At 35.6% G+C, this 19817-nt stretch overlaps 1 protein-coding gene across 2 annotated transcripts; it reads left to right on the top strand.

Annotated features, from left to right (window-relative positions):
• The first annotated feature begins 81 nt into the window (after positions 1 to 81).
• On the top strand, positions 82 to 19361 carry LOC135693353 (protein O-mannosyl-transferase 1). Of its 2 annotated transcripts, none has more exons than XM_065211801.2 (21): positions 82 to 315; positions 3275 to 3441; positions 3900 to 4003; positions 4846 to 4896; positions 5093 to 5178; positions 6937 to 7000; positions 7958 to 8066; positions 8605 to 8670; positions 9333 to 9426; positions 9874 to 10029; positions 10666 to 10702; positions 11781 to 11964; positions 12652 to 12744; positions 13226 to 13412; positions 14392 to 14436; positions 14992 to 15067; positions 15412 to 15515; positions 16100 to 16216; positions 16718 to 16844; positions 17417 to 17594; positions 18113 to 19361. In XM_065211801.2, exons 1-21 carry the CDS (start codon positions 187 to 189, stop codon positions 18291 to 18293), a joined length of 2355 nt encoding a protein of 784 aa, XP_065067873.2. In that variant the 5' UTR covers positions 82 to 186; the 3' UTR covers positions 18294 to 19361. The 2 variants fall into 2 exon arrangements, with proteins under 2 accessions (XP_065067873.2, XP_088967686.1); XM_089111560.1 differs by lacking the exon at positions 82 to 315 and adding an exon at positions 373 to 1118.
• The last annotated feature ends 456 nt before the right edge of the window (positions 19362 to 19817 follow it).

The raw sequence follows: 19817 nt of genomic DNA, 5'->3' as shown, positions 1-19817 counted from the left end.
GAAATGTTTTCTGTGCTCTATTCTTGCCCGTGTTAACGGCGCCACGTCTGCGTTCGTAGTCAGGGAAACAAACAGGGACTCGAAAAATGCCATATCTTACTGGTCTCGTTACCATCCGCTTCCCTGTATGAGTCTATCTCGAAGCTGTGTATACCGCTCGCTGCCACAGGGCCGAAGGTTGGCATAATGGATAGCTGCTCCGGTTTACTTGCCAAACTAGACGCTGGTATGGATGATGTGAGCAAAAGTGAGACAAAAGACATGTTACAAAACAAGGAGAGGTCTTTGATGGAGTCTAAAGCTAAGAGAGATCAGGTAAGGCAGTAAAAACAAGTCTTTAAAATATTGAGTTACTTAATTGCCAAGGGTAAAGACTTGTTGACTGCTTGCAATCTAGTTCTCTTGTCATTTTAAAAATAACGATTTCTTCCCTTTTGCACAGTCAGATATCGTTTCTGGATTACTAATATGATTGCCCATTTCTTTACTGATGACCTTGGAGTGCTGGAGTGGATCAAATCATTTTGGTCTTAGTGATTTGACATCCATTCATGGGGATGATTCCCTCTTTTTATAGCCAGAAAATACCTGGTTTATATTAATGGCACTATTAGCTTTTTGCTTTTATAATTTGTAGCAAGTGTTTGAGATCCTTTTCTGTATCAAATTTGTCTCTCAAAGTCACTTTCGTGTTCCCTGTTACTGCGCGGCTCGCATGTTGACATTCAGTTTTTTTGTAAGATTATACCTTTTGTTTTGACTCCACTGAACCCTAATATCTGCCAATTCTTTTGGAACACTGGCAGATAATGTAAAATAAAAACAAAATCTTTTATGCTGCCAGATTTCCTGCTCCGTAGATACTGTTTTTGTGACCAGTGGACTTTGACAAAGGTAGATATCATTTTTGTGGTCTGAAAAATATTTCCTTATAGGTTCTTTGTTGTCATTTATGAACGAGGCCATCTCTGTCTACACTTTAAGTCATCGTTGATATCATATTGGTATCAAAATAATGTACTTGTTACGAGGCATTTTATAATAATTGTGAATGTTACAAGATAGGGGCATAATATTGTAAGACAGATAAAAGAGAAAGAGCAGGGAAAGATAGGAGGGTATGGCAATAAAATTGAAGAACTTCATTTTGTTTTCACTTTTATTTAGTATTGCTAGAATTCAAGTCAAAACACAATAATTATTGGTCATTGCTTTGTCTTCTCTTGCTGTAAATGATGGGAAATTTCATTATTTCTATTTTTTCAGTTTATAATTTAGTGTCAAATCAAAGCCTTCTCAAAAAAGATTATGTTGTAACCATCATTGGAAGCATGTTGCCCATTTAATGTTTAATGCCCATTCATCTTAGTACCATATTTTAGAGTATATGTATATATGATGTCATTATAGAAAAGATATTATAAAGGCATGTTATTAGTTATTTTGTTCACAATGAGTGAAGATTTCTCATGTTAGTCTTAGCAACAATTGACTGACATATCTGGACCTCAGTTTGAAACATGTTTTCAAAGATTCTCTCTGGGAAGTGATTAGTTTTGAAACCTGCATGACCTGCATGCAAGTTAAATTCTATTAAGTTCTTTCTGATAAAGTTTTTTCTTGCTTTGCTGAATAATTTGACATACTTGTAATGTGATATGAATTTATTGCCTAATGATTCAGCATGAAATTTGGATCAATTGGAAGGTGCTCAGTGTGTCAGTTTGAAACTTAGAACTATCCTCTTCTATGCCCCAAAGTCTAAATTGTAAAAAGCTCAGTGAAGCAGAGTTGAGGGATGTCAGTTTTCTTGGTTCTGAATAGGTTGTGACAACTGCAGGGAGACGGGGGTCCCTTTTACTCAGCATGAGGCTCTTGGTACACCCCCTATTCACCAATTGGATAGTCTGCATGAGTCAGCTGTAGCTCTGGCATGAATTTTATTATCCGTTAAAGGGAACTGTGATCAGTAAAATAATTCTTTTTTGCAAAACTCTTTTTCAACACCATTTTTTATAATAAGATCTCATCCCAATGCTTTCCTCAGAATTGTTTTTCGTTTCAAGAAAGTTGGCTGCTAGAAGTCCAATTCTTGAATTGATTTTGAATAGACTAGACAATGCATGCTCATTAAATGCATAACTTTATGCCTTTGCTGTTCTTCCTTATGGAAAAATCCAAGTCACTAAATTATGTGTATTTGGCATTGTGTGAAATTTGATTGAACTTTTTTAATTGATCTGATCTGATCAGTCCATTGAGGTGAATAGAGGCAGCCGACAGCCTTAGATTCGAACTTCAGTAAAACATATTGATGTCATAAAAAATTTATTGAATTTTCTGTGACATCCATTACTGTTCAGGTTATGCAGCTGGTTATGATGAAGCTGCATTAATCCAACTGAAATTTCCTCAATAAACTCTACTTATCAATGACATAATATGCTTAAGAATGAGCATAATTTTTAATTGTTTTCTTTTCATTTTGTCAAGGTGATTGTTATCATCAAATGTTGTTTACAGTTTTATTTTTATGCTGATGTCAAATAAATTTTTGGTTATTTTTTATATTCATTAAAAAAGAATGTGACATAGTCAGCTTTAATGCCTGTAAGTGTATCCTGCAAAAAAACAAGAATATAAGGTCAAAACTCTATTTAAAAAATTATTTTTTCCTTTAATCATTTTGCTTCAATTGAATTAGAGTTTCTAATTGCCAATTAACATTGTTTGAAAATGAATGAATAGAAGGCATGTGCTATACAAAACACAATTTATCTATTTTAAAGATCCATGTTTAGTATTTAAAAGATTTCAGCTGAACAGTTTGAAGTAGTTGCCATGCAACCTTTCAGATTTGTCTATAATCTTGTGTTTCAATTTAATCTTCTATAATTGATCAGTGGGCAATTTGCAGTTTTTATGAATGAACAAGTCTTAGATTAGATCCTTCTCATCATGTTTATATTTTGCCCAAGTTATTCCAAATCCAGTGGATTAGTTTTGTGTTGTAAGAGTTAAACAGGAACCATCCTCATATGAAAGACAATGACTTTTATACATCTATTTTTTGGTAGAATAGCACACTTAAGCTCTTAGTCATAGAAGAGTTATTCCTTAATTGAATTAGATGGTTTCTTTCCTTTAAAATGTTTCAGCAGACAGTTTGTTTAATTGGATAACTTAATACAATACCTTGCCCGCAGCTTAAGACTCAACCTAGTCATTCCATGGAAATATTATTGTTAACTTTTGCTATTACTTTTGCCACAAGGGTGATGGAGCTTCAGGGATTGAGGAGGAATCAGAAGGGAGTTTCCAACAAGTAAGAAAGCCACCACCTCTTGTTTATACACCACAGTTGGATGTAATGTGGCTAATACTGCTTGGACTAGCAGCAGGTACAAGAATGGTCAGTTTGATGAACCCTAGCTCAGTTGTGTAAGTGAAACTTTCTCATCTGAACACTTGCTCATTTTTGCCATTGAAGATAAACCTTATGGTAACAAGAGATTTGAAGATAGCAAAGAAAATCAGAAATATAGCATACTTAAGTACTTTTAAATGATACTCCTGAGGGAATACAGATTGATTATGACTGAAGGTAGGCAGGAATTAATATTGAGATGCAGACGAAAATTAACTTGAGAGGAGATTGTGTATTTGATTGCTTCCTTGTTTTTTACCAATCAGTGATGATGAACTTCTCTTTAGTTGAAAGGTCCAATAGAGAAAAATCTTTTTCTGTTCACACAGGTTGGGATCTTTTTTGATGTAGTCATTTTCATTTTGATATCATTGTCAGTTACTTTAAGATCTTTGATATTTAAGTAGCACAAATGATAACCTATTGTTGAAAGCTGACTTTTAAGCTATTTTGCTTTTCATTGCTCATACAGATTTGATGAAGTTCACTTTGGAAGATTTACATCATATTTCATGCAAAACAAATTTTTCTTTGATGTCCACCCACCCCTTGGAAAACTCCTTTTTGCCTTAGTTGGTAAGCATTATAAATTTTATTAAGAGTTCTAGGGTTTTTAGTAACAAATAAACGAATATTTATTTGCTATTTCTCATTATTTCTGCCTAAAATACTTTAACTGATGATGATGGTGTTAGAATCTTCACCTTTTTCGATTATGTTCCAGCCCTTAAGTCATTAGATAGCTGAAAATGCTAAATTTCAATGTATTTTATCCAAAAAATTGTTTGATGTTGATATTATGGTTTGGCAAATGATTTATTTCGTTATCTGGCAGATTTAGTTAGTAATTCTGTTTATTTCTTAAAGTTTCAATATGTCTTGCCATCTAGTTTCCTTGTTTGCTAATCAACATTGGCTGCTGCAACTTAAAAAATATTTAATAGTTTATGAATCATGAAAGATCCCGATCGCCCTGTAAATTCCTTTGGATTTTACTTGCTTTTCCCCAATAATGGTTAAACTGTCTGACCAGCAACAATGTTCTGGCTACGATATCTTTAAGTATCAGATGGAGTCAAACAGGCCTTGCGAGAAACAGGCACCCAAGCTTTGTCAAGTGCCTCTGCACGCACCTATAAAGTTCTAGAAGCTTGATTGGTCAAGAATCAAGCTTGTTCATACTGTCTAAAAATTAAATGCAACAAAAAAATTTTGTTTTTGATTATATTTGGTGATGCTGAATCAAGCACCGAGAAAGTTGAGGGTGCTCTGTGTGTCAAGCACCTGCTTTTTGCTCCTCACAAGGTCAGGAGTCAAATAGTATTTTTTACTCATGAGGGCTAGCAGTCCACAGAAATTATGAAAATTTTTATAGACATGAATATTGAAATCTTTCATTTTTCATCTATATTTTACAGGCTATTTGAGTGGTTTTGATGGTAAATTTATGTTTGAACAAATAGGCCAAGGTATGTAGTATTTAAATCTTTTTCAAAGTCTATTGCAATGTTTTTACACAAAGTTTGTAACAGAGTGCTGGTATCAGTTCTTATTTTATACTTATATTATTTGCTTGAAATGTCTTTCATTTTTTATGATGCTTTTGCTTCATTTCTACCTCCCTTTCAAAACCATTTATATTTTTGTACTTCTATTTTTCTTTAGGTTTTGGAGAGCATGCTGGCCAGATTTGGTATTTGAGGCTGCTACCTGCCATATTTAGCACATTGCTTGTTCCATGCATGTATGAGGTATCTATGTATACATATGTTTATCAATTTATTTATCATTTTCTTTATAACAGTTATAATTTTTAGTTGTGATTTTTTAGCTTTTCAGGATTCATTCATAAACAATCAAATTCAATACAAAATCCCCCCCCCAGTTTCTTCTCTGCATCTGCTGTGTGGCAAACAGACAAGTTGTCATATCTGTCAGCCTATTTCAATGGTTGAGTCAAATGTTCACAATAATTTATGTCTACATAATAGGAAACGCCAGTCTTAGAAAAACTAGTCCCTATCATCTTACCATACATACGGGTGTATGGTGTATGGGTCGATCTTGTATAAAACTCCATCGTTTCTTTCAATTTGATATTCACTTTCTGCCATTGAATGATAATTTCTTTGTCAATTGCATTAGAGCTGTAAAAAACAACATATGGTACCCTGCTGTAGGTCACTTTAAACTGTTTCCAAATGAGACCAAAAGTTGGGAGTTAAGATTACGGAATAATGGAAAACTCGAATAATAAACCCTATAAAGAATGGTAGTACTCAGCACCAACGCACAGAATACGAAAAAAAACGTTTTTTTCTTATTCTGTGACCAAAGCTTGACCAATTTTCAGTATAGACATTTGCAACTGATGTTGACCCACTCATAATGTGCCCGTTTTTTTTTATTATTTTGGGCTTCTCTAGTCTCTAGTACTCTCAATTGTCTTTATCTTGGCTCTCGGTTGTCATAAAACATGTTTCCTACACCAAAAATTGTGAAACAAGTCACCACCAACTAAGATCAGCCATAATACAGTTATATATTACAATGGCAGGAATTCGCCAACTCAATCAAGAAATTAATTGTGGTTATGGCGATCTGCATTCTATGTAGAATCAAGGAAATGTGGATAAAGATTAATTTTATATGAATGTTAAACCAATAAGTTATTTTGCTGTGTGTTATGTTTTGAGGAATAGCCCTGTCTAACTTCATGTTGGTGTCTACACTTCACGAGGTTTGACACCGATAACCGAGTATACCAAATCAAAAAGTCATTTTGTGTTCAGCCTGCTGATCAAGGAAACAAATACGTTAGGAAGATCACGCTATGCAATATGACATACAAAAGCAAACATAAGTCTAGTGGGAAGTTTAGGGCGTGAAACTTCAATGCAATGTTCTTAATTCCAAATCTTCACATTTCCCGCTGCTGTTTTCCCAGAGCTATTTTAGGTATCCAGCAAGGCATATCCTTAATTGTTTTCAGCAAATTAGCAATTGTCTCTGTTGTTTGCCGCTGAAATTGCAAGGTAGTTTCCACGATCCCGTTAAAAACAGAAGAAGCCACTACACGTTTTTTATTTTATAACAAACTTGGATCAGCACTAAGTACTAAAAGTTTTTTAAATTATTGGGCATCCTAGTACTAGCTTCTTATAAACCAGTTTCTTATAAATAAAAACGTGTATTTATCAATTTAATAAAGGAACTTTACTTTTTGCTTAAATTTATCTTAAATTAGTTGAAATCGGTTTCTTCGGCTGTTTGGGCGAAAAGTTGTCTGCAATCAGGGCACTTGGCGAATCGTCTTTTGATATATTAACTGTGGAAGCCTGTTTTTGCATTCAAAGTTGTAAAAATGTTTTAATGTTTTACAGACTTCAGTGTGAAATTTCATGCAGAAAAAAGTACGCGTGGCCTTTCTTGGCCAGTGTACTGTGAGCTTTCTTATTACCAACCACAAAATTCATGATAACTTTTTTATCTGTTTACCAATTTTTTAGATTCTCCTTGAACTTGGGTGCACATATTGGATGGCAACCCTTGGAGCTGTGCTGGTGATATTTGGTATGCTTTTGTCCTCTGTCACTTTCTCCTCTCTCTGGGTGACTTTTCCTTAAACGGATTTATCTTTGGAACAGGCTAGCCATGCCATGTGTTTTTTAGATATTATTTTAAATATTAGTCCGTGTTCAATTTTTTTGATTTGATCACGACCACAGCTCTCCTAGCTGCGAATCAAAACTAACTTTTGTTTTCAGTATGATCAAATATATTGAAACACCATAATATATGAAATAACAACAACTTGTTTGTCTATGCTTTCCAATGATGTAGCTTATGTCTGCGAATAACATTGTACTTCGGGACGATGATATGATTCGTCGGTTGACCGTGATCGAAATACAACGTAAACTTTGCAATGAAAGATGGATTTCGGCCGAAAAATCAAAGCAAAAGATTTAGGATAGTTTTCTGTTTGGTACAAAGAATTCAACCACTTTCAATTGTCTATGAAGACGATACTGTGTTCATGTTGAAGTGACCGCTTGTTTCTTTGGGGGATAACCACACGCTTAGGATGAGATGAAACAGTTTTGCCTTAAAACTGGAAGTACCCAAAACAATCGGAATGTGGGCAAAATTCAGAATTGCAGCTGTTAAAGTTAGCTTTCATACCGAATTCTTCTTGTAGAGTAACCTATGACCACTGGTCGTCCAGTAAATTTGTCTAGTTTGAGTAGTCACTTCTCCTCTATTTACAAGGTCGGAATATCCGATTGGAGCAAGACTTCATAAGGCATGTGGAGTCAAGTCTCCACTCCAATTTCTTTTTTAAGTCTTGAGAGAGGTAACTGCCTGCTGAGGCGTTTGCTCACCCCCAAACAATGCCCCCTCTTGCTTATTTTCGATGAACAGTTTTATCAAAAGGTTCAAGTAAACTTTAAACCAGTTTAAGCATAGTTTCTCGATTGTGAAACTGCTCATTCAAAAGCAGTCTCTCGATGTTAATTCTATTTGCAGAAAACATGCTGGTTGTCCAAGGCAGATTTATTTTGATGGATTCGATGCTGATTTTCTTCATTGCCGCTTCAGTTTGCTTTTATCTCAAATTTCTGCGAGAACACCATAGGTAAAATTTCATGAAGATTTGTTTTTTCTGCGTATTATGTCCAATAATTTTATCAAAGTTAAACTTAATAAGAACAAAATTGCAAAGTAAGAAAATTTTTTGCCATTCAACTTCCCTCTCTTAGAGTTTTTAATAAAATGTTTATTGTTTTTACCCTCTTTTCGTGGATGCATTTCATTTTATTTCACTACATTTCTTTTGCTATGTTTGCCAGTTGATAATAGGGCGTATTTCCAAGTAGCCCTTCCAGCATTCCGCCATTTCCATGCTTTCGTTTTTGGCATTATAAAGATTTGTTAGAAAAGGATGGTATGTGTCAATAATAACTAATCCCTGCATATCATTTATCTGCAGAGATAATTTACTTATTCTTACCCTGAGTAAAGTTTTAACAGACTTATACAAATAAATTAAATTCTTTTGCCATTGATATTTAAATTTTTAGCAAAGTATTGTCAACCCCCTTATTGCCCACTGTACTATTCTGCTACGAAGGCTATTCTCTGTAGATTGATAATATTCCTTATATTTTCAACAGGCCTTTTCAACCAAAATGGTGGTTTTATCTTATTTGTCTCGGGCTTTCCCTGACTGGAGCTTTTAGGTACTGCAGTTTTTTCTAATCTCGTGTTTATGCTCAAAATTTCTGAAAATGCCCTATTGTCAGCCTTAGCCTTAGTTTTTCTTACACTTCCCGGAACTCAGCGGCGAGAGTGGCCACTCGATTTAATGCAAGCTCTTTGCCAATCAAGATTTGAGAGTTGGTGATTAAGGGTGTATTCATCCATTAAAATCAAGAGTTGGCATTTCCAAAATATTTATGCATGTTACATCTTATGGTAGACCCACTGTAAATTTTAACGCTCTCTTGGATGCAACTTTGGCTTAGTAAAGCATGGGAGGGGGGAAGAAGCTATTTTCTGAATTTTTTCTCAAAACGCTGCACAAATATAGCCAGAATACCGTAAGGGCAAAGGCACAGTTTGTGCTTTGCTAGAAAAAGTCAATTTTCTTATATACATTGGCCTAAGGGGGAGCCGATTAATCTTGCGACGTCACGACAGTGCCCAGTGACATCATGAAAGCTTAGGGCATACGCTTCTTTCTCCCATTTTTCGTGAATTTTTTACATTGTGTATTACGTCAAAAGCCAGCTTGGCTGTAATGTAGCATAATTTCCTTTACCTCTTGTCGTTGTCATCGACACCTGCTATTGACTGCTAAGTATTGACATCACCTACAAACCAATGTATAATTTTGTTTTAGTGTCAAGTACAATGGTCTTTTGACAGTACTGCTGATTGGAGCGTTTACATTTCTTGATATTTGGAGACTGATTGGGGATATAAAATGTCCTTTGGTAAGTTGCAGATCTACCAAATGGAGCATTTGAAGCAGCTGGAAAGTCTGCTGATCGTCAGTTGACCTGTTTCATGTTATCAACTGTAGAATATATGTATAAGTAGATTTGATTGATGCTTTTGAATTTGAAGGAAACTGCCAAAAATTGCTGACAGATTTTTTCAAGCTATTGTTGTCCTTTAATCTACTTGTTCTATTTGTTAATCTGTGACTGCCTTCGTAGAAACAGCGAGTAAACGAGGCTGAGCCTTTAACTACAGAACATAATATAACCTACTACCTTGCTATCTACCAAATGATTCTGACCTTCAACAACAACACAGACTCCTCCACATGGCAGTGTACGAAATATAACAAGATACACTACCATTATCCCACAACCATGTAATGTTCTTCGGCCTTTTTTCCAGCCATTGTTGAACGAAAGTTATTCGGTTTTTCCTAGAAAAGTCTTTGGCATCACATATTCGCAAGAGCTGGTTGCCTCTTCGGAATGCCAATTGTCCTTTACCTGTTCCAGTTTTACATTATGTTTGCTGTTCTTACTGAGACCGGGCCTCATGATGATTACATGTCCAGTTCATTCCAAAGAACCCTCAACGTGAGCGATTCTCCTTTTCTCTTTATGTGAATTCCCTAATTTTAGAATAGTATACATATTTAACTGTCCTTAAGCTTGATCGCAATGCGAAAGCAATGGATGATGAGAATGGTATTTTATCCTTTTTATTTCTCTCTTATTGCTAAACATATATAAACGCGATAAGTCATAGTTTAGCTTTAATTTTTTATTCGTAATATGTAGAGAGTGAGGACGCTTACAAGATACCATAATCTATAACACTAAAGACCTTAGCCCCTCTGTAAAGTAAAGATATCTGAGCTGCGGATGTTCAGTTCAAGTTGTCTCTAATCAGCCTTAATTAAGATAACTACCTTAATTAAGATAACATATTTATATCTACTTGGCATTTACTTCAAGCCTTCCTCATGTCCCCCCGGAAACTTGTCATATTTTGCAGACGCACATGTTCTATGACGAATTGAGCCGTACTTACCCCAAAACAAAATTTCAAGTATTTTTGGTTGAATTTTAAGTCCAGGAGAATTTCTGATAGATTCCCAGAATAGGTTTTCCGAATAAGCGTCCTGTTGTTTGTTTTATTTTGTCTACTGTTGATTGTTAAAAAATATCGTTAATTATTGAATTTGTTAAACAAAATTTTATAAATTCCAGGGTGGACTTGCCAAAATCACGGAAAATCAAGCCGACGGTAGGCTTCTGGAATTGTGAACTCTTTCACTCCTTGACCCTGAAAAAATCTGCTCAAAGTAGAGTAGCAATAGGCATCTTAATGTTTAACTGGTAGAATCGGGAACTCGATGCTTTTTTTTCTCAATACAAATGGCACGCTGTTAAGCAAGAAAGTTTGCTTGTTATTTGAAAGTGTAATTGTGAAGGAGATATTAAGAAGTTTACATTATTTGATGGCTGCAAAAATATCATAACTTGTAAAGTCTGTTTTTCAAAACTCGCCGCAATTTGAATTATACTTACTGCCACGATCCATACGCAAGGAAATTACTCAGGAGTCATTCATTGAATTTTTTATGAACAGGATTGTCTCAATGACAGTGAGGATCGTCGCTGTTTTTGTGCGTCAGTATTTCATATTCATAGACATTCTACTGCAACGGAATTTGAAACTGCAAATATGTGGAATTTACTGAAAATTGCTGTTCGAGTAACGTAGATACCCATCAAAAGAGTTCCGTTATATATGAATTTTTCGTGCTGCTGTGATTCTGGCTACGTAGGACGCACTACCCAAAGATTGGAGGATAGAATAAAACAACATGTTCCGCCTAGCATTAGAAACAAAACTCCAAAAGAACAGCTACCTCGGTCTTGCAGATCTAAAAGTATAACTATAACCGGAAATTCTGCTATCGGGCAGCATTTACTGAAAAACGAAAAAACCGCAGGCGGCACTAATTGGGCAACCTCAACAGTCACTTGCTCGCGTTTCTGATTGGCCTATTTCGAGCCACAACTGGCTACATATTTCCTAGCGTAGAGTTTTCGATCTATGTTCTGACGTTTTAAACTCTGAAGAGTATCAGACGAAAAGCTATATTTTAATCAAATGTTTGCTTTTTTAAAAAGCCATTCTCAAGTTGTGTACCTTCAAAAGGTTGTATACCCATCAAAAGAAACGCGTATTTGCTGCAGCCAACGGGTGCAGGGCTAACGATTGAGTTGCTCTTGTTATCTGCAGTGCACTTTGTTATGCTTTCTAGTGTCATCAGTAGTGCAGGCATAAATTAGCAATAAGAACATTCTGTTTGTAGAAGTTGCATACGGATCCCAGATCACGCTGCGCAACACGCACAAAAAGCAGTGCTGGTTGCACTCTCATTCACATCTTTATCCTGTCAAATACCCGGACGGAAGAGGGAGCAGTGCGCAGCAGCAAGTTACCTGCTACGCATTCAAAGATATAAACAACTGGTGGATTGTCAAACGTCCTGACTCGTTCGTATAGTGTTTTTATGCTTTTATTTGGGATATTTATTAAAACAAAATTCATTTTCTCTCGGAGTCTTCCGATTATGAAAAAGTTACATGATAATTGTGCCGGACGATAGCCCTTAGAATTGTGTATGTGTATGAATTTTTACTCGGACAAGCCCCGTATGCCGGGGCAACATATTTGTTTATGTTTAAACTAATTCAAATATTTTAGTTTTTTATTCTGGCTTAATTTCCTCTTATATTTATTGCATTGTTTCTGTCATTTCGGGATGTTCCTAGTTATCGCTTACTTTTGCATGTTATGTTCCCGCTTTCCATGCTTTTTCTAGATTCTGTGTCACTAAAGGCTTATTGAGCAATGTTTCCATACTCTTCTGTAAATTCCACAAAGCGATGCCCTAAAATAAACCCGAACCCCACACTACATGCTTCTTTGTAAATGCCCCCTGGTGCCTAGTGTCCCTCTGTCTCCTCTTTTTTCCCGTTGCCTCCTCCTGTACCCCATGTCTCCTCTATCTACCCCTTTGTCCCCTTCCCCTGCCTCTTCCTGTGTATTCTGTCCCATGCTTCTTAGTGTCCTTGTGCTTTAATGTACCTCCCCTGTGTCCTTCTACTTCCCATCTCTCTCTGTGTCCTTCTAACCCAAAATTATTTACACAAATTATTTTAAGTTAATTTTTTTTGCAGTGAAAATCTTTCAGTTGAATTTCCTCCTAAACCGGTGAAGAATGGAGACGTCATCCATCTTGTTCACGGTACAACTGGAAGAGGCCTTAACAGGTATGATTCTTTGTATCCGTTATAAAATCGAGTTGCAATTCAGCAGGAGACCTTAACAGTTGCTAGTATTCGTACTACAAAAGGCTTTGTTTTTATTTGTCCTTCGAGAGATGTGAGGGCATTGCTTATCCATTTTGTATCCACTGTTTGGTGAATAGCCACTTGTTGTAAAAATTCGAGGTTCCGTGAAGCAAAATGGAGCAAACGGCTTGCTGTAAATCTAATCTTTACTTAACAAAGTGTTAATAATAGTGTTGGGATCATTGTAGCAATTCAAATATGGATAACATGATCCTAGAAAGTGTTTTTGCATTTGCAAATGCTATTGCTGTGCAAATTTAAGAATGTTCAGTCAGTAGCAGACACTTATTTAATTAGGAAAAGACAAATTCTATCAAATAATGCTACCACCTCTTATAATTTTATGTCCCATTGAATCTTTATTGTAGTTTTTTTAGTAAGGCAGTGCTTTGCTTTGCAGTCATGATGTGGCCGCTCCTTTGAACCCGTACAACATGGAGGTATCTGGTTACATTGACCACAATGTGTCCATGTCAGCACAGCTAGGATGGAGAGTCGAGATTCTCAACCCAGATCCAAGTAACGTTTGGAAAGTCATAGAATCTCAAGTCAGATTCATCCATATCAACACTTCTACATCAATTAAGGTAAGATGACTTTTTTCTTGGATGCAAGACTTCCTAAATCTTGCTTCAACTCTTGATAATGCTTTTGCTATTATAAATCGAAATAATGAAATTTTCCAGTTATCAATCACTTGTTGATTTCATATTGAAAAATCATTGAAAGCAACATAATTTTTCTGTCACAAATACTTAATACCAGTCTCACTCTTTAGAAACCTTGCTTAAGCTAAATGATATCTTGTTTACATAATATCTGAACAGCAATGGTGAATGACGATTTACCTAAATGCTACCTGGACTCTGCAATTCTCTAAGAATTTTAATAGGCTCTAACTCGTTTTTTTCTTTAAGCCTAAAGAGAGTACACCTTTTTTCGTCAAGCTTTTAGGATTGATTATTTCCTTAATCAGTTTTGTAAAATACCCAGGCTCAAGCTGTTCTTAAAATTTGTTGTTGTCTTTGATCTGTCTTTTCAGCAATTTGCCTTTTTCCCTTCTTACCTGTGATTCCAGGCCAGCATCTGACAACCATTTTCTTTTTTATTCATCTAGATTATTATTCTTCCCTCACTGAAAAATCTGCTTTTCTTAGCAACATAGTAATCTGTGATGAAATCTTGTCTGTGCTATAGCCGTTGCCTTAAATTTGCGAAACTGGCCTCTAGGACTAATGACTTCTCAAGGCTTCGGGTATCGAGATCGCAATAATCCGTGTTTTGTCATGTGTTAAATTGGTCTTTAACGTGATTTCAGCTTCATAGCAGATTTTTCTTTTGTCGTATGATGCTTGGAAAATCAATATTACTTAATTATCTTTTATATATCTCTTTTGGCGATGGGCCGTTTCAGCCTTAAGTTCTAAACAACGTTGATTCTGCTTCAGCGCTGCTATGTGGTGCAGTGAACTTTAATTTTCATGTTGAAAATGCCTTTTAGCCAGACAATTCACCGCCAAAGAATACAGTCACTCTTAAGTGACATTCAAATTTTTGTTTTAACAGGTTACAGGAGCTGTGTTGCCTGATTGGGGATTTCATCAATTTGAAGTAAACTCTCTTTCTTAACTTTTATTAGTAGTACTGTTTTCCACTGTATATACTTCAGTTAATATTGCACTGTTGGCTATTTTATCTTTCTTACCAAAACTGTATCTGTGAAATTTTTGTTGCAACAAACTATGTACGTTTTCTTGGATCCATTGTTGCAGGTTTGTTCAAGTCACTGTATGTCTTTCTAATTTATTAAGAGTTTTAAGAATATTGGTCTAAATAAATTTTATTTAAGCCCTGCTCCCTGACGAGGCATTGAAGACTCAAATGCTTGCCTTTTTGTAGTTCTCCATCTGTCCTTTTGTATTCTGAATTACTTCTATATTATGTAGTATGATGTGAATGTCAGTATATGATTTTCGATGCAACGAAAGGGGTTGAGGTTATGGCCGGGTACTTTAAATGATTTCTCTAGCCATTGATTATGACATTCCGGGTTAGAAGAAATTGTAGTGGGTTGTTAAAGGAAGTGCACCCGTCCTTTTTTTGTAAATGAGCTTCAATGCGCATGAAATTAACTTTTTAATGTAATTAGGCTTTTGGTTTGTTCAGGTTGCCACTGGTAAAATCATAAACACTGAAGAATCGATATGGAATGCGGAGGAGCACAATCAAAATGTAACAATACGTATGTACGATTAACTTAGTGCCACATTTCTTTTTGCAGTGCTCCAGGGCAACAGTTTTATATTCATCGAGGCATCAATTTTCTGTAATAGCCGCCTTTTGTATTCTTAATAATGAAGCAAAGCGGGTGAATGAAGCAAAGCGGGTGAATGAAGCAAAGCGGGTTTTGTTAATCATGGACCGTTCTTCTCCTGTCCAATTTCCTGGCCAAACATATATGCGACAATGAAAATTCCTATCTCGACATTGGGCAGTTTCTCTATATATATCATCGTGTCTATTTCTTTTTAATGCATTTAGAATGCATCTAGATATATTTCCAATGGTGGCTTTTTACCTTTTCAGCTGAAGGAATGGATAAATCTGAAGTACAACAGAAAATAAAAGCAAGCAAAGCCCCGGGACCAGCTGGCTCCATGTCTTTCATTTCGAAGTTTCTAGAGCTGCAGGTAGATGCATTTTCTTTCTATTCCGCATATGGCTATTTTCATCCAAACTCAAAACAATAAGTTGATTGAATGTAAAGTTCTTACTGTATCATAAAGTTACGGAAGTAATTTGACACTCTTTCGAGATTAAAGAACATGTTTTAAACATAGAATTAGGTATATCAGTAACTTTCGTTGTAATAAAACTATTGTGTAGAGCATCCCATTTTAACGAAACGTTTGATAATGCGATCTGTTACTTTTTGAGGTTGGCTTCTTTTTTGAAGTTTCATTTCTTTCTACTTCTCAATCTATTTTCATATCACTCATAGGGGTTCCCACACAAACTGGAAAGAGAAGGGGCCAAAGGAAAATTAGAGACCTATAACAAAAGATTTTGCAAAAAGCTCTATTTTTAACAGAAAATGGGAGGGGGCGTCGTTAGAGAGCAATCTTTTTCTGCCTCCATTAGACAAACCATCCGTTTATACCATACATTGATAACATACACTCAGACCTTGCATAGCACCGTGTATTCCGTTGTCCTGGATTATGTCGTAGTGTTTTTCTTCTTTATTGTTATATATACAATTTCTTTTTGCCAGACTCGAATGCTGCGGATAAACAGTGAATTAGTACAGGAGCACACTTTTTCTTCGAGACCGTTCGACTGGCCATTCATGAAAAGGGGCGTTGCCTACTGGATCAGCAACACATCAAATGTAAGCAACTTTTTTAATATTTTCGCATTTCGAAGGACTTTGAAAGACCATTCATTAAAATTTGTTTTAATTCACATTTTGGCTCTAGTTCCATCAGGCTATATCTTCTATTCAATTAATAATATTAAGGTTTTTTAAATGGCTACTAAATTTTCTTTGCGAATCAACGCTTAGTTTGTATTTTTAAGCTTTTTAGAATTGTTTACACCTTGTTAAAGATCATTATTGCGTGAGGAAATATGCGTAATGTAAAACAAAATATTTATTGGCAGTGTAACTTCATAAAATCGTGTTACTAACTTTGAATCAGGGGGTTTTTACTGTGTTTATTTTTTTCTTGCCTTTGTTTCGTGGTTCTCTTTTCCCTGCTTGCCTTTACCGACCCATTTTGAAGCATTGCATAACATCTAAATAGGAAAATTCCATTTTTTCCCATTTTGTCACTCTCCTTGTGAAAATATTTGATTCAAAAAAGGTGTAATATTTGCCTTTCATTTTTAGGCTCAAGTATTCTGCATTGGTAATCCAGTTATATGGTGGGCTGGGACCCTTGCGGTTTTGGGTTACTGCGGCTTATTTCTATTTTATTTGCTAAGGAGGAGAAGAGCAATATACGATCTTAGTCTTGGTAATATTTTTTTTATGGATCATTATATTTTTCTTTATTGAGCTAGTGACTTGATTTATATTTATATTTATATATGCAGTTGCCTGATGATTAAAACTAAGAGTAACAACTTAGAACTGTTACACACCAAATAGTGTATATGTATAGGATGTTATATACTCGTGAAATTTGTAACTATGAATCTGTAACTCGAAATGTGACTTTTTCTGGTAACTTTTTTTACGATGTATGACAAAGCTATTTGTAAATTAATTTTAGACTTTGACCCTGGTGGGGGCTGGGGTTGGGGTTACCTTGGAGAGAAAATTAAGGGGATTTGCCTGCTAGAAAAGATGTTATGCCGAAAAGTTCAGACCAGATTTTTACAATTTTCTGCCTGTTTAGACTCAATATGTATCACAGCATATGAAGTCTGACTTTATCAAGAAAATATTAAACCTAATTCAAATTGCTGTTGTTTGAAGAAATCATAAAACCTTATCTTAGCAAATCATAACTAGTCATTCTTTACTAAGTGTCCTCGTATTCGTTATTTCCAGGAACGAGTCTAATACGCGAACCTCTCTTTGCAGGTCAATGGCAGCTGTTTACATTTATAGGCCTACTCACCATCGGAGGGTACTTCGTTCATTACCTGCCGTTTTTCCCTATGGAAAGGACCCTGTTTATTCACCATTATTTGCCAGCTCTTTTATTCAAATTGTTGCTGATTCCTGTATTAGCTGATCACATACAACAAAACATACTCAGGTAGCTAAGTATCAATTTAGATCATTGAATTACATCGTGCAAATACCCTTATCATGGCTCAATATATTTTTAACACGTTATTTAACATAGTGAAACTTGAGGCTGCCCAAAGTGAAACTTGAGGCTACCTTAAGTGAAACTTGAGACTAGACGAAATATTTTCTATTTTTTAGCTGCTAACATCTTTGCCCCTTGAACTTTAAGCATTTGATTGGTTACTTGTTCTATGTTCTCTGTGACTTTAAATTTGTCATATTTTACAATATTTTCCTTTGATTTAGTTAAGAGCTTACGGGACAAAGTGTGGTGATAATACTGTTTTGTTCTTTTAATTTAACCTAATATATAGAAGTTTGATTTATTGTTTTTTATCATTTAAAAGCATACGAAACTTAACTATTGCAGGTTTATCACATATTCGAATGAATGAAATAACTTAAGGACAATTTTGACTTGCCATGCCTGTCCATTGCAAATTGCTATCTAGAAGTATTCTAATGATTTCGATTTGTTTTTAGGGGCTATCCAATTTTGCAAAAATTATTTGGCCTGGTGTGTGTTGGATTCGCCGTGCTTGTCTTAATGTCGTTCAAACACTTTAGTCCATTTACGTACGGATTTCCGTCACTCAGTGCTGCAGGCATCATGAAGCGAAAATGGCTATCTGGCTGGGAATTTCTTATCAACAAGAAGAATTAATAGAGCCCCTTTAGATTATAGGCCCATTGTTATGCGGATCGGATGCTGCCTCACTCCCAGGCCATCTTATACTAACGACATATTCAACAAAATGCGCAAGACAAAAGCTGTTCTCCAGCTGCAAGAGATTTCCCATTCAACTGTGTATCTAAGGCGGTATCATACCAAACTTAGGATGATTGAAAGTGATCCGAAATATGGCATCATCTGTCAGGAAGAGCTTGGTTGCAAACATGACATTAAACTTTATTTATTATTATGATTTATATCGCGAGGTATTATTATGCATTTCCCTTTTCATCTTGCACAGGCTTTGTCAAACCTCCATTTCTATACAAACATTCAACGGTATTACAGTTTTTAGTGTGATTAAAATGTTATATGACGCAACCTTTTATACAATCTCCCGTTTTTCTTCTAACACATTGTAACGAGTCCCTAACACCCTTTCCGCGTAACGTTACGATTTGAGCTATAACCCCCACCTCTTTGACACATTAAACTTCTATCCAAACCTCATTACGCCCTGTCTATTACCCTTTCTCTTGGGAGATTTTCAAAGGAAATATGCATGAGATTTTTTTAAAAAGTTAGGTTTGAGTGACGAACAGTGCAAAACATGACACAGTACTTGATCCATATTCCACCCTGAAATTAAACAGGTTCCAATCGATCAGACCCCGATTGACAGGATTTTCTAAAAGAGCGCGCCTCGGATCGACCGGGCTTCGGTTAAGCGTACCTCAATTTTCCGGACTTCGGTTAACCGGATCTTAATTTTTAAGGCCGCAAGTGACTGGCGGCAATTTAACGCTTCTGGATTGATCAGACCTCGATTGACCAAACTTCGATTATTTGATTACCGGACCTGGATTATTCTGAATCGATTTACTAGCTCTGTCTTAACGGCAGGTCGTTTTAACATAATCTTAATTTATTTTTATTCTGTGGCAATAATTGCTAACAACTTTGTGTAGTAAATGCGTTAAGATCTACAGACATGAAGAGCCTCTTTTGCTATAAAGTATATTTCAGATATTTTGATAGATGAAAGTTCTTTGTTTAACATTTTGGAAGTCTGTTTTATTTTGTGTGTAGGCTTTAGTCCCCTTGCATTTGTTTTTCAAAGGCTGTTGAGATTTGTCAGGGCAGCTATGCTTCCAGTCATTCTTTAAAGAACAGCCAATCTGTCAAACTGAACCGCTTTAAAGTGGACCGTGCTTAAAACGAGATTAATTTAATGACACATACATAAAGCCATAAAAGGAAATCTACAAAGTCATTGAGAAAGTAACAAGAGGGGGAAGTAGCATCGAGAAAGTCTATTTTGTTTTGTATTCTTTTCATTCCAACGTTTGAAATGCTCATTCTCCGAAATGATGTAACCTTTGCTCATTGCAAGTTTTCCATTCAAGGCATCAACGAATCAGTAGCAGTGTTTTATATCTTACTTGGAGAAGAAAATAAACGAAGGAGGTCCTTGAATTTTCATTAAATAGCTCGCTAAGAAGACATTGAGAGGAG

The sequence above is a fragment of the Rhopilema esculentum genome, chromosome 11 (assembly GCF_057945365.1).
Source record: "Rhopilema esculentum isolate cy_ngs chromosome 11, ASM5794536v1, whole genome shotgun sequence".
NCBI classification, from domain to species: domain Eukaryota; kingdom Metazoa; phylum Cnidaria; class Scyphozoa; order Rhizostomeae; family Rhizostomatidae; genus Rhopilema; species Rhopilema esculentum.
This window is presented reverse-complemented; position numbering and strand designations above follow the sequence as displayed.

Bases quoted from the DNA above. Each gene is read 5' to 3' on its own strand.
- LOC135693353 (XM_065211801.2), top strand. From the start codon at position 187: ATGGATAGCTGCTCCGGTTTACTTGCCAAACTAGACGCTGGTATGGAT. The intron at 316-3,274 runs GTAAGGCAGTAA...TTTTGCCACAAG, and splicing joins CTAAAGCTAAGAGAGATCAG to GGTGATGGAGCTTCAGGGAT. The intron at 4,897-5,092 runs GTATGTAGTATT...ATTTTTCTTTAG, and splicing joins GTTTGAACAAATAGGCCAAG to GTTTTGGAGAGCATGCTGGC.